Source organism: Oryzias latipes, chromosome 9 (assembly GCF_002234675.1).
Source record: "Oryzias latipes chromosome 9, ASM223467v1".
Lineage (NCBI taxonomy): Eukaryota > Metazoa > Chordata > Actinopteri > Beloniformes > Adrianichthyidae > Oryzias > Oryzias latipes.
This window is the reverse complement of record NC_019867.2, coordinates 6,136,143-6,149,291: the sequence shown is the minus strand read 5'-3', so window position 1 is coordinate 6,149,291 and position 13,149 is coordinate 6,136,143. Positions and strand designations below refer to the sequence as shown.

Genomic DNA, 13,149 nt, shown 5'->3' with positions numbered 1-13,149 from the left:
TGTTAAAGCTAAATACTTGTTTTCTGTCCCATTAGACAAAGACATTCTTTTAAAAATCTACAAAGCGATTTCCTTGATTTTTCTTATTTTTCTTTTTTTTTTAACATTCTGTCTCTTGCAGTTGAAGTGTTTCTGTGATGAACATTGCAGACCAAACTATGGGACAACTTGACCAATACTGTTTTTCCTCTGCATTTGTTGGACAAAGACAGTCGCTTTTTAATGAGTTATTGATGTTCAGTAATGATGTCACATGTTTATCTTTTTATTTTGTCCTAATGGATTTTTAGTCATCATTCCTTCTGTAACACATTCATCTCTGCTTATTTTTTTTGGAAAAGCTCAAGTTTGGTGAAAAATAGCTGGAAAGAAGTAAAATGGTGGCCCCTTGCTACATGGCGGTTCACCTTTTGCAGTCTTTCTGTTATGCAGGGTTTTTATTTGTACTTCTGTGTCTGTAACTCTGCATGCTTTTTTTCTTTTACAGTGCATTGTGTTCCGTGTCCTGATTGGTCGTAAACCGTGTCAATCTGCACAAATCTTCCTTTTCATTCTATAAAATTTGACTTTTTTTATGAACGTTTGAATGTTAAGAGTTTTATTAGGAGAGAAAAGTGTTGAAATGTGTTTCTGAGAAAAGTGTATAACATGAATATGGAGGGGTTTTACAGCTAAAAAGTCTAAAATGGTAAAATAAGTAGGATTACTGCTTTGCAGATTTAATTTATTGATTGTTGTTTTTAGAACGTAACTTCAATGCTAAACAAGGGACCTCTTTATTTCATAATAAAAGCTGCTGCTTTGTTCTTTTATAAGTACATTTAGGCATAATGCCTGTGATGGGCAACTCCCTCGACAGGAAAAACCTACAAATATCTGTCTATTTAGTAGTGTTTTAACTAATAATAAGAATCATTTCCAAGACTCACTGTGTATTTCTGTGAATGTAAAAATTTTAAATAACTATTTTAAAAAATTCCGGCCATACCTAAAGTCTTCCAAAAAAATGGGCCACGTGTGTTATTTCTCATCAACAAATGTGTTGTGATCATGTCAGGGTTTTGAACCTGCAAAGTTTAGTCACTGACCATCAATGCTTTGTTCTATTCTAACTCTCTTGTTTGGTTCGGCAGCAAAACCGTGTGGTTGGAGCAATGCAGCTTTATTCCGTCGACAGAAAAGTGTCCCAGCCCATCGAGGGCCATGCGGCTGCCTTTGGGGAGTTTACAGTGGAGGGAAATGCCAAACCTTCCACCCTCTTCTGCTTTGCTGTGCGCTCACAGGCTGGAGGAAAGGTTTAAATAATCCATCCAAATCTTCACTTAAATTATTGACATCATCATATGTGACTGTCACAGTTAAGTCCTCTAATTTATGCAATCTTTTTTGTTTCAGTTGCACATAATTGAAGTCGGTCAGCCAGCTGCAGGAAACCAGCCGTTTGCTAAGAAAGCAGTGGATGTTTTCTTCCCTCCAGAGGCTCAGACAGACTTTCCTGTGGCCATGCAGGTGAAGAATCTGAACAAGGAGGTGGACTTTTAAGCTCCATTTGATGCTTAATGCACTGTCTGCTTTTTTTTTTTAGATTGGAAACAAACACGGTGTAATATATTTGATTACAAAGTACGGTTACATTCATCTGTACGACCTTGAGTGTGGAGTTTGCATCTACATGAACCGAATCAGCGCAGAGACCATCTTTGTAACGGCGCCCCATGAGGCCACGTCAGGGATCATCGGTGTCAACAAAAAGGGACAAGTGAGAAACAAAGCGTTTTACTGATTCACGCTGATGTTATGGAGCAGGAAATCAGAAAAGCAACTTTGAAATGCTTTCATGTTAATTTAATCTTCTCTTCTCTGTAGGTCTTATCCGTGTGTGTCGAAGAGGAGAACGTTGTGAATTACGTCACAAACGTCCTGCAGAACCCAGATCTCGCTCTGAAGATTGCTGTGAGGTCGAACCTTGCGGGAGCTGAAGAACTTTTTGGGAGGAAGTTCAACACCCTGTTTGCTCAGGGAAGTTACTCAGAGGCTGCAAAGGTTGCTGCATCAGCACCCAAGGTATGCTAAAGGTCTCTGCAGGGGAACACCGCTCGTTCTAATGCACACCAGATGAGAAGGGAGGTTTTTTACTGCTAAATTTTAGAATGTAGGTCAGCGTCTCTCAAAACTTTTAATGCGAACTTTTAAACTCCACATTAGATTTGTGTGAGTGTGAATGGGTGTGTGTGATATGTGTGACCCTGCGACAGACTGGCGAACCGTCCAGGGCATCCCCTGCCTTCGCCCACAAGTGTCCGGGAAAGGCTCCGGCAGCCCCGTGACCCCGAAAGGGATAAAATGGCAGAAGATGTACATTAGATTTAATGATGGGGAAAAAGTAAACATGCTTTCATGGGGACTTATCGCATCAACCATGAAATTCTTGAAACGATTCAGACTTTTCTCTACTCCCTTGTTTTTTTTCCTCTCACCAATAATCCCCCCATTGTGTTGATGTCTGTCCTCCCCTCAGGGTATCCTGCGAACGGCAGAAACCATTCGTAAGTTCCAGAGCGTCCCAGCCCAGCCGGGTCAGGCCTCCCCTCTCTTGCAATACTTTGGGATTCTCTTGGACCAGGGCCAGCTCAACAAGTTTGAGTCTCTGGAGCTGTGCAGGCCTGTTCTGCAACAGGGCCGCAAGCAGCTTCTAGAGAAATGGCTGAAGGAGGACAAGGTGGGTGTGTGAGCGCTGGAACAGCTGTGTGATGCTGGAATTTAGGGATAATTGCTGTGACTGGTTTGCTCCGCAACGAAGCAGCAGTCCTTAAAAAGTTTACTCAGATCATATCGGCCCTACTATGAAGTGAATTTAAAAAGTAGACACATGTATAGTTCTTGTTCCTGCGCTACACACAAATCTCCTGTACCTTTAAAACCTGACCTTAAAAATGTTGGAGCTTCTTCCTAATCCACTTAAAGAGCCTCAACAACTTAGTGCATGAACAAATAGTATGTGATGGTGTCCGTATAAATAGTATGGACGAATATTTCAAGCATGTAGGTTTTTTTTTTGGAACACTTGGAGTGAATTATTTCTTCAAATATGTCGTCAAATCCCATCATACCAACGTATCAACCAATATATAAGGCCCCACTCCAATTATCCTTTGACCTATTTTCAAAGCAAATTATGATTATGCCAGTTTCAGCTAAATCAAAAGTTCTGTGCCGTTTTTTAGGCCATAGTTTCTGCAGAGTGGCAGTAGTTCATTAGAAATTTGCCTCTTGAGTTGTGGCCTGGCCTGGACCCCTCTCCGTTGCTGAGAGCTCTCTGTTTTCATGCTCTCCTGCTAGCATACAACCCCTCACAGCCCCAACCTAGCATAGCCGGTGCAACAAAAACGGTGTGTAATATTGGAGCTATCCAGCTGTACAGAGGCAACAAAGACATTCCTGGATCTAGACGTCTGTGTGTGGATGCATAGGAATGGAGCGGAGCAGGGAGCTTGCGCCACGTCCAGCATATTGTCTACATCACAAATGCCCTCTATTTCAAACAGCTTTTTTTGTCTGCTCCTGATTCACAATATTTAAATAGAGAAATTCTCAGGAATGCAATTTTAAGCTTAATTTTCTTTATGTATGTCCTCTATCATCAGAAAATTGCTACAATAATATTTTAAAAACCCTCATCAACACAATTTTCATCTTAGTGAGTCTATAAGGTCCCCTGCTGTGGCCCTGCAACAGTAAAAACAACAAACAAAAAAAAAAACAACCTTTGTTGTACAAAAGATTATGCATTGGACTAGTTTTCAGGAATGTTTTGCTGCAATGTTGGTTTTCACCCGACCATCCTTGTGATTATGGCTGTATTTGTGATGCAGCTGGAGTGTTCAGAGGAGCTGGGAGACCTGGTGAAAGCCACTGACCCAACACTGGCTCTTAGTGTGTACCTCAGAGCCAACGTCCCCAACAAGGTCATTCAGTGCTTTGCAGAGACGGGCCAATTCCAGAAAATAGTACTGTATGCCAAAAAGGTAAGCAAATAACTCGGATATCTCATTTTTGTTTTCATAATAAATTATTTATTAAAACATAACACTCCTTGGATTGCATTTGTTTTTTTTTTTTCTTCCCAATATCTAGTCATTTGCTTTTCTTTTTTTAATTGCAAAAATGTAAATAAAGCTGCAAACAATTAGTCATTTTCTGTTCATTTTGCAAAGGTTGGCTACTCTCCAGACTGGATCTTTTTGTTGAGGAATGTGATGCGTGTCAGTCCAGATCAGGGACTACAGTTTGCCCAGATGCTGGTCCAGGACGAGGAGCCGCTGGCCAACATCAACCAGGTGAAGCAGACATTGGCACTAGCCTCCCATGTGTTACAGCCCACAAACACTCTGCAGGAGTCTCCATCTGTGTTATGCCAGATGTGGCAGCAATTTCAGGAATTCAGTCAGTTTGCGACTCCCTCGTTCCTTCAAAGCCACTCAGACGCTTTAATATGCTGCAGACGGGAGGATGGAAGAGTGTAGGTTAAGGCGTTTGCCTCCACAGATCCAAAGACATTGAAAGATTTCCCTGGTTGCTGCCTGAGTGAAATCGTTCTTCACAGATGGTTGGTGATTAAACTAACTGGCACGAAGCTAACATTTTGCTTTCTTTGTGGTAGATTGTGGATGTTTTCATGGAGGGCAGCTTGATCCAGCAGTGCACCTCCTTTCTTTTGGATGCTTTAAAGAACAACCGCCCCACCGAAGGACACTTGCAAACACGTCTGCTGGAGATGAACCTGATACACGCACCCCAGGTGAACTTCCTGACTTGAATTTGCTGAAGATATTTTCAATGAAGATGCCATTCACACCCATATGACAGAAGCCAACTGCTGTTTTCACCCAGGTTAGAAGAATCAGACTAAGTATGAGTGCAGACTGACTTTATAATCATCAGGGATTTTTGCACTGCTGGAGAGGTTCTCTCTAAGCTGTAAAAAATGATGAAAGCTCCTGGTCCGGCCCTTCGTGGCCCACAAGTCCAAAAGTCTGCCCACCCCGGGTTAGATGTAGAAAATATTACTAATAAAACATGGTGGATTGGAGGTTTTACCCTTAGTGGTCTGAGGCCTTCTTGTGTGTTTTACCACTTGCTCTAATTATTTATCTTTTAAATAGTTGTGGAAATAACTCTTTTGTTTTAATACTAAAATCTTTTTTAAAACCTTTACATTAAATTCATTCCTAATTCATTGTAAACAATTGAGTTAGGAAATTACCGAGTTCAAGTGTTTCTTTTTTTAGTTTATATGAGCTACGTTTTGTTTGCTGAGAAGACGCCATTGTTCCGTTCTCATCCAGACGCCAAATTCTCCGTGATTTTAAAGCTGATTTGTGTGTTCATGTGTACTTCCAACATTTCTAGGTTGCAGATGCAATCCTGGGGAACCAGATGTTCACGCACTACGACCGCGCTCATGTAGCACAGCTGTGCGAGAAGGCGGGGCTTCTGCAGAGAGCTCTCGAACACTACACTGACATGTACGACATCAAACGAGCTGTGGTGCACACGCATCTGCTCAACCCCGAGGTTTGTTTGTGGAGGTGCAGTCAGGCTTGTGAACATCCATCTCCATTGGGCTTGTTTTATTCTTTTTCCTCACTTTCCACCTTATTCTGTTTTGTCTTCTAGTGGCTCTTAAACTTTTTTGGCTCCTTGTCTGTTGAAGACTCGCTGGAGTGTTTGAGGGCCATGCTGTCAGCTAACATCCGGCAGAACCTGCAGTTGTGTGTCCAGGTAGCCTCAAAGTATCACGAGCAGCTGGGAACTCAGGCGCTGGTAGAGCTTTTTGAGTCCTTCAAGAGTTATGAGGGTAGGAGAGATGATGTTCTGTCTGCATCCTGTCGGATTCCAACAAGTCTTTTTAAACCGCTGCTTTGCCGTTTCCTCTCACGAACTCCACTCAAGGCTTGTTTTACTTCCTGGGGTCCATCGTGAATTTCAGCCAGGAGCCCGATGTCCACTTCAAGTACATTCAGGCTGCCTGTAAGACGGGCCAAATCAAAGAGGTGGAAAGAATCTGCAGGGAGAGCAACTGCTATGACCCAGACCGGGTTAAAAACTTCCTCAAGGTAGGGAGACCCTTTGTGAACAAACGTTTGCACACAGCTGATCGTACGTGAATCTCATGGTTCCTCTGTTTGCAGGAGGCTAAGCTAACTGACCAGCTTCCTCTCATCATTGTGTGTGATCGCTTTGACTTTGTCCATGACCTGGTGCTGTACCTCTACCGCAACAGTCTGCAAAAGTACATTGAAATCTACGTGCAGAAAGTAAGATCCACGCTGCTACTGAGACGTTTGGGCATAACTTTCTATCTAATGCAGATTGCCTTTTGTTTCAAACTTGTCTTCATCCGTTTTTAGGTGAACCCCAGCCGTCTGCCTGTGGTGATCGGTGGGTTGTTGGATGTTGACTGCTCGGAGGATGTCATCAAGAATCTGATCATGGTGGTACGAGGACAGTTTTCCACTGATGAGCTGGTGGAGGAAGTTGAGAAAAGGAACAGGTGAAGCCATCCCCCCCGTTTTTTTTTTTTTGCCGAGTTCTTACCTGTTGCACCGCTTCGATCTGCCACAACGACAAACGATTACGCAGAATCATTGAAAATACTTCAATCTGTCTAAAGTGAACTTCAGCTTTTGTATAGCATTATTAGCCAAAGGAATATAGAGTTAAATAGAGCTTTTAGGTATTTTAGTCCTTCTGGCACTGAAATGTTTTTTAAAAAGAGGTTGTAGCTCCGAATATAGATGACCTTTTGTCTGTCAGCTTTAAATAATTATTGTGATGTGAATAGAGGCAATCCTCTTGCTTCATTGCAGAGTTCTGCCGGACTGCATTGGGTGTTGGTGTTGAACACTTATGTAAGATACACCGAAAAACCCTAAAGATTTATTACCACGAACCCTCCCCCCCTCAGAATATTCTGAGATTGATAGAACTGATTGATAAATGCAGAACACCACCATCTAGTGTTAGTGATTGGTATTACACTGCCCTAAAGTCCCTATAACTTTTTTTTTTTTTTTAGTTTGGCTGCAGAAGTTTATGGGGTTAAATCAGCTTAAAGTAAAAGAAAAACGAGATTTAAAATTAGAAAAAATTATATGGTAAACAATAAAAGTTTTAAAAAGTTTTCGAATTTGAAAACAGTTTTAAACTCAAAAGTATGCATTTTTAAACTTGAAGGAAATATCGAAAATTTAAAAGAAATGTTTTCATCTAGAAAAAAATTTATATCTGAAAGTTTGTAAATTTGAAAGTTGCATTTTTGACTTCTGTTTCTTATTTCTATCCTTTTACACTTTAGTTCATCAATTTACAGTTTTAATTCAGCCTTTCCTTTTTTTTTGCTGATCTTAATTTACTTTGGTGTGCAGCTTTGAGCCCATTGGCTACCGGGACATGATTGACATCACTTTGAAAGATGTTATGTTGACGTCATTTCCGCTCCAAAACGGCATCTGTGTCATCCCTCCTCTGATGTGGCGTACAGCGGTGATGATGCTCTCCCAAAGTTTGATACATCTATAACAGTAGATGCTGTTTTAGAGCAAAAATAACGAGTTTAAAATATATTTCTTTCAAATTTACAATTTTTTCCCCAATTTTTTTAAATATATTTCCTTTAAGTTTACAATGTGGATTTTAGAGCTGTTTTAAATGTACAATCTGGTTTTTCATTCACTTTAAGATTATTCTGATTTGACCCCATAAAAGTACTTTTTGTTAAACTAACTCGTTTAAATACTGTGATCCATTATTTCAGAATTTCTGTAAATAAGTGCTTCCTAATTCATTTCACTTTCTAAAAGCATTTTTTTTCATTTCAACTGCTCTTGTTAGGCTAAAGCTTTTGTTGCCATGGCTGGAGTCCCGTATCCATGAAGGGTGTGAGGAGCCAGCTACCCATAATGCTCTGGCTAAGATCTACATTGACAGCAACAACACGCCGGAGCGCTTCCTGAAGGAGAACCCGTTTTATGACAGCGCCATCGTGGGACGCTACTGTGAGAAGAGAGACCCTCATCTGGCCTGCGTGGCTTATGAACGAGGACAATGTGACATGGAGCTCATCAAAGTGTGTGAAGAGCAAATCATCAGTTTGAGGAGAACTCTTTGATGGAAAGTTTCAACCACAGTTTTCCTTTTTTTCCCTGTCAGGTTTGCAATGAAAACTCATTATTTAAGAGTGAAGCTCGTTATCTGGTACGACGGAAAGACCCAGAACTTTGGGCCAAAGTCTTGGATGAGGACAACCCTTTCAGAAGACCGCTCATTGACCAGGTTGGGTTTTTTCCTCTGCTCCCTAAAGGTCATGTAACACAGCCACTATGCACATTTTCCATTTATTAAATTTTGGTCTTTCATGATACATGCGTGGTGTATGTAATTCTTGAGTGTTTCTTGCGTTTGTCATTATGTGCAGATGTCCGTCGAGGGTTTCGGCCGACAGGTCTTTACGTGAATTTGGTTTTGAAAATTTTTGGTGGGTGGAGAATTGCGTAGTTTACGCGTATTTCACATAGTTTGTACGCAGTTATTACATACATTTTATGTTGTGCGTGATTTTTGCAAGATGCCTACGCAAATATTTGGCTTCTTTTCCACGTATGTCCGCAGATGTCTAACAGACTTTTCCAGTATGTACCACAGAAGTATAACTTTTATGTTGCGTGTACGGTACACATATCATGTTCTACGCTTTTTTAAGTATTCTTTGTGTGGCTTAATCTTCCGTGGTTTTGAAGTGGTTAATTTGTGATACTTCTGTAAAAATTTCACATAACGACCCCAACTTTTCTCACTTTTTCCACATCTCTTCATGTATGACAAATTTTCATCTGTGCAGTATGCACTGTGTGACATCGCCTTAAGTAACCACAAATAAGAGCTGTTTTCTCCACTTTAATAAAGCCACTGCGTGGACCTTAGCACTAGGACAGCACCACATGAGGAAAACTCGCAATTTGCTATATTGGTGATCAATATTGCAATATTGCTTGATATTGCAATAAGGATAAATTTGCAATTTATTGTGCAGGCTGACTTACAGAGTAGCCTCTCGAAGCCATACACTAACCACCGCTAGCTTGATAGCTACAAGGCTACACCTAGCGTGACAGGGTGGCCATATGGAACCCTGGACAAAAATACTCCACATAAACTGCAAACGTTTGTTAACCTCGACCTGATGGTCGGAGGAGGGACGAATGTGCAAAAGTTCCATAAAGTCCAACCAGTTTGAATCAGAACCAGTTTGTAGTCCAGTTGAAACCCGGAATGAATCTGCAAGCCGCCATTGCCGCCTTGCCGTCACTTCTGCAACGGTCTTGTCGGTCACTTTAATGTCCATTGGAACCTATTCTCAGGTGGTACAGACAGCTCTCTCAGAAACTCAGGATCCAGAGGAGGTGTCGGTGACTGTCAAAGCCTTCATGACTGCAGACCTGCCCAACGAGCTGATTGAACTCCTGGAGAAGATCGTGCTCGATAACTCTGTCTTCAGTGAACACAGGTACGTCATTCTCACAGCTTCATCTTTCCTGAAGCAAACTCTGTTGTGCTTGACATTCTACTTAATTTCCTCTGTGACGTCCCCTAGAAACCTCCAGAACCTGCTGATTTTGACAGCCATCAAGGCCGACCGCACTCGGGTGATGGAGTACGTTAACCGGCTCGACAACTACGACGCTCCTGATATCGCAAACATCGCCATCAGCAATGAGCTCTTCGAAGAGGCGTTTGCTATTTTCAAGAAGTTTGACGTCAACACCTCTGCAATTCAGGTTAAAAATAAAGTCCACATTTTTAGTTTGTACCAGTTTACGCAAGTTGTTTTTGACCACCTGTTGATGAAAAAAATAAACAGATCTTTGGAAGTTAATTTGCTGCTTCCTCCTCAGGTTCTGATCGAGCACATCGGCAACTTGGACCGGGCCTATGAGTTTGCAGAGCGCTGTAATGAGCCTGCAGTTTGGAGCCAGTTGGGGCGAGCACAGCTGCACAGAGACTTGGTCAAGGAGGCCATTGACTCCTACATTAAAGCTGTGGACCCTTCAGCATACATGGAGGTGGTAAATGCAGCCAGCAAGAACAGTAAGGCGTTGTTGTGTAGCATTTCTACGCTTTGCATTTGTTAGTCGTCTGTGTGGCTGAGCTGAGATTTTTTTCTTTTTTGTAGATAACTGGGAAGATTTGGTCAAGTTTCTGCAGATGGCTCGAAAGAAAGCCAGAGAATCGTACGTGGAGACGGAGCTGATCTTTGCTTTGGCGAAAACGAACCGTCTGGCAGAGCTGGAAGAGTTTGTCAGTGGACCCAACAACGCTCACATACAGCAGGTACACTCTGCTGTACATCCAAAATCCAACTTTTGGTGTTTTTAACATGTTCATGTAATATTTTTCTGATGATGGAGGACAAAAATTATGAAAATGAAGCTTAAGATTGCATTTCTGAGTTTTTCTTTATTCAAAGGTTGGGAATCGGGGCCCATTGAAAAAAAACTGTTTAAGAAAGAGCTTATTTGTGTGATAGAAAATACGCTGGGTAGGCCACAAGCTTTCTGCTCCACTCCAATTTGGTACAACCACTTGTAGACGACTAGATCCGTGTACGTCTTTGTTTTCCTCCACTGAGCTGGTATCTGAATCCAAACTTTACGGCTGGATAGCTCCAATATTGCTAGCTATTTTTGTTGTACCCGTAATATTAGGGTGGGGCTGTGAGGAGCTGTAAGCTAGCAGGAAAACCCGTTAACAGAGAGTTATGGGTGACGGGGAGAGGGGGGGGTTGCACCAATGGTCCTGCTCACGAGTTAAATTTCTGAAGAACTACTGTCACTCTGCAGAAAGTTAGCCTCAAAATGTCATGATCATAATTAAAAGACCACTGGTAAAGGTTTTACAAAAGATCAAAAGAGGATCGATGTGGGACTTTCACAGTAAAGGTCGCCTGTTAGACCAACCTTTAATAAAAAATATAAAAGAACCTAAAATGCTGCATGTTTGTATTATTTGATAGAAACTCACTGGTAAATGTGTAAATATCTGATCTTTTTGCTCCTTCTGTAGGTCGGCGATAGATGTTATGAGGAGGGCATGTACGAAGCAGCCAAACTGCTGTACAACAACGTGTCCAACTTTGCCCGTCTGGCCTCTACATTAGTCCACCTGGAAGAATATCAGGCAGCTGTGGACAGCGCCAGGAAGGCCAACAGCACACGGACCTGGAAAGAGGCAAGAAATACAAACACACACACACTTAGAATCGTCCACTGACAATTATTTTTTGCCAGGCCCCCTCCCCCCCTATGAAAAAGAAAATGTTTCCACCCCCTATGCCCTCTCTTCCACCCCACACACACACACGCCAGTGACAATATATTAGGTTAGTATCTATAGAAATTTTGTAAGTATACCTGAAATTGTATCTTTTAACATTAACAAAAGAAAAAAGCAATATATTATAAATCCACGTTCAACAAATATTAACTTCTGTTTTGCCAAACCGAAACCCTGTTATAGTCTAAAGCAAAAAAAGAAGCTTAAAGAGCCTGAAAATAAAAAAAATCTTTCATTCCTTACTGAAACTAGAAACATTTTGAACAACTGAACCATTTGATGCTGAGAAAATAATTCAATCAATAAATAATATTAAACGTAAATTGATCTGAAACATTAGCAGCACCAATATATTTAACGATTTTAGTCTGAAGAAACAGGTAAAAAACATTGTGCTGATTTTTTTCTAAATGATGGATTCTTTATTTATGATCTCATAAAGTGCAGCCGTTTTCCTGCTGTCTGTATGTCAAATACTGACACCAACTAAACCACAGGCAGACAAAGAATACATTTATGGAAAATAAAGACACGTCATCAATATGTCTACAATAGTTCATAAAGAATGACATCATTAGCATGAGCTAAGTCATCTAAAGGCACAGAAGATCCTGGTGTTGGGCAATCCCGTGCCCCCACTATTTGAGAAGCACTGACTTAGAGCCAGAAACAAACGACGTCTGCTCTTTTTGTAGATTTACCTTTTTGAGTGAGCAATGGAGAATTAGACTAACGTAAATGCAAGTGAGCTAGAGACCAGGGTTTAAATTCCCCACACTGGTGTTCTTCATTCCTTTGTCCCTCTCTGATCTCCATTAAAGGTTTGCTTTGCGTGCGTGGATGGCGAGGAGTTTCGGCTGGCGCAGATCTGCGGCCTGCACATTGTGATCCACGCCGATGAGCTGGAGGACCTGATCAGCTACTATCAGGACCGTGGGTACTTCGAGGAGCTGATCGCGCTGCTGGAGGCTGCGCTGGGTCTGGAGCGGGCCCACATGGGCATGTTCACAGAGCTCGCCATCCTCTACTCCAAGTTCAAACAGCAGAAAATGAGAGAGCATCTGGAGCTCTTCTGGTCCAGAGTCAACATCCCGAAGGTACATCTTCTCCAGTTTTCTGTCTGTTATTTTGGTTCCTTTTTATCGACAAGAGTTTCTTAAAACATTTCAAGCTTCAGTTGTGAGTATATTAAAAATTTGCATCAATAATCCTCCGTTATGAGGAGGCTCTAGTCATCCAAATTTTCATTCTACTAACATTCATATGGCATATCGGCAAAATCAGGCCATGCTTTTACTTTGAAGAAAAATCCTGAGAAGATTTTGTGAGCGTAAAAGTAACTTGATCTGAAGAATTGCCCTCCTAAGATTTCCACAAAAAGGTTTTCAGTGACTCCAGATGAAGATTTCGATTCACACAATTGCATTTAAATTAAGTTTTTGATTTGACATGATTCAATAAATATGGATTTTTCTTGGTAACATTTTAATTCTAAAACCAGTTTTGTTTAGTACTGACAAAACATTATTTCAGTAGCTAAACTAAGGTAACAAATCATGAATTCCTACCTTAAAAACTAACAGGAAACGTGTTTTCTGCCAGAAAAAAATACAATTAATTTAAAGAAAGATCAATCTATGACATTTATACTGTGTTTTCAAATAAGAGATAATTTCTTCCTCCATTTATCAGGCTTTTTATTTAACCCTTTAACGCACAGGGATCGTAACCACCGTAACTTTTTCATGCAATTTACGT

General features: G+C 41.1%; 1 protein-coding gene across 5 annotated transcripts in view; it reads left to right on the top strand.

Annotated features, from left to right (window-relative positions):
- The window catches only part of cltcl1 (clathrin heavy chain like 1), a 31,557-nt gene that overhangs the window by 12,550 nt on the left and 5,858 nt on the right, over positions 1 to 13,149 (top strand). For all 5 annotated transcript variants that reach the window (XM_023958265.1, XM_023958266.1, XM_023958264.1 and 2 more), the window contains 21 exons: positions 1,134 to 1,295; positions 1,396 to 1,509; positions 1,586 to 1,759; positions 1,867 to 2,064; positions 2,519 to 2,719; positions 3,873 to 4,025; positions 4,215 to 4,337; positions 4,661 to 4,798; positions 5,410 to 5,574; positions 5,677 to 5,857; positions 5,953 to 6,116; positions 6,192 to 6,317; positions 6,411 to 6,553; positions 7,894 to 8,128; positions 8,212 to 8,334; positions 9,420 to 9,565; positions 9,653 to 9,836; positions 9,954 to 10,146; positions 10,232 to 10,389; positions 11,122 to 11,286; positions 12,213 to 12,488. In XM_023958265.1, the coding sequence (XP_023814033.1) occupies positions 1,134 to 1,295; positions 1,396 to 1,509; positions 1,586 to 1,759; positions 1,867 to 2,064; positions 2,519 to 2,719; positions 3,873 to 4,025; positions 4,215 to 4,337; positions 4,661 to 4,798; positions 5,410 to 5,574; positions 5,677 to 5,857; positions 5,953 to 6,116; positions 6,192 to 6,317; positions 6,411 to 6,553; positions 7,894 to 8,128; positions 8,212 to 8,334; positions 9,420 to 9,565; positions 9,653 to 9,836; positions 9,954 to 10,146; positions 10,232 to 10,389; positions 11,122 to 11,286; positions 12,213 to 12,488 (3,522 nt within the window). The remainder of the gene's footprint in view (positions 1 to 1,133; positions 1,296 to 1,395; positions 1,510 to 1,585; positions 1,760 to 1,866; positions 2,065 to 2,518; positions 2,720 to 3,872; positions 4,026 to 4,214; positions 4,338 to 4,660; positions 4,799 to 5,409; positions 5,575 to 5,676; positions 5,858 to 5,952; positions 6,117 to 6,191; positions 6,318 to 6,410; positions 6,554 to 7,893; positions 8,129 to 8,211; positions 8,335 to 9,419; positions 9,566 to 9,652; positions 9,837 to 9,953; positions 10,147 to 10,231; positions 10,390 to 11,121; positions 11,287 to 12,212; positions 12,489 to 13,149) is intronic.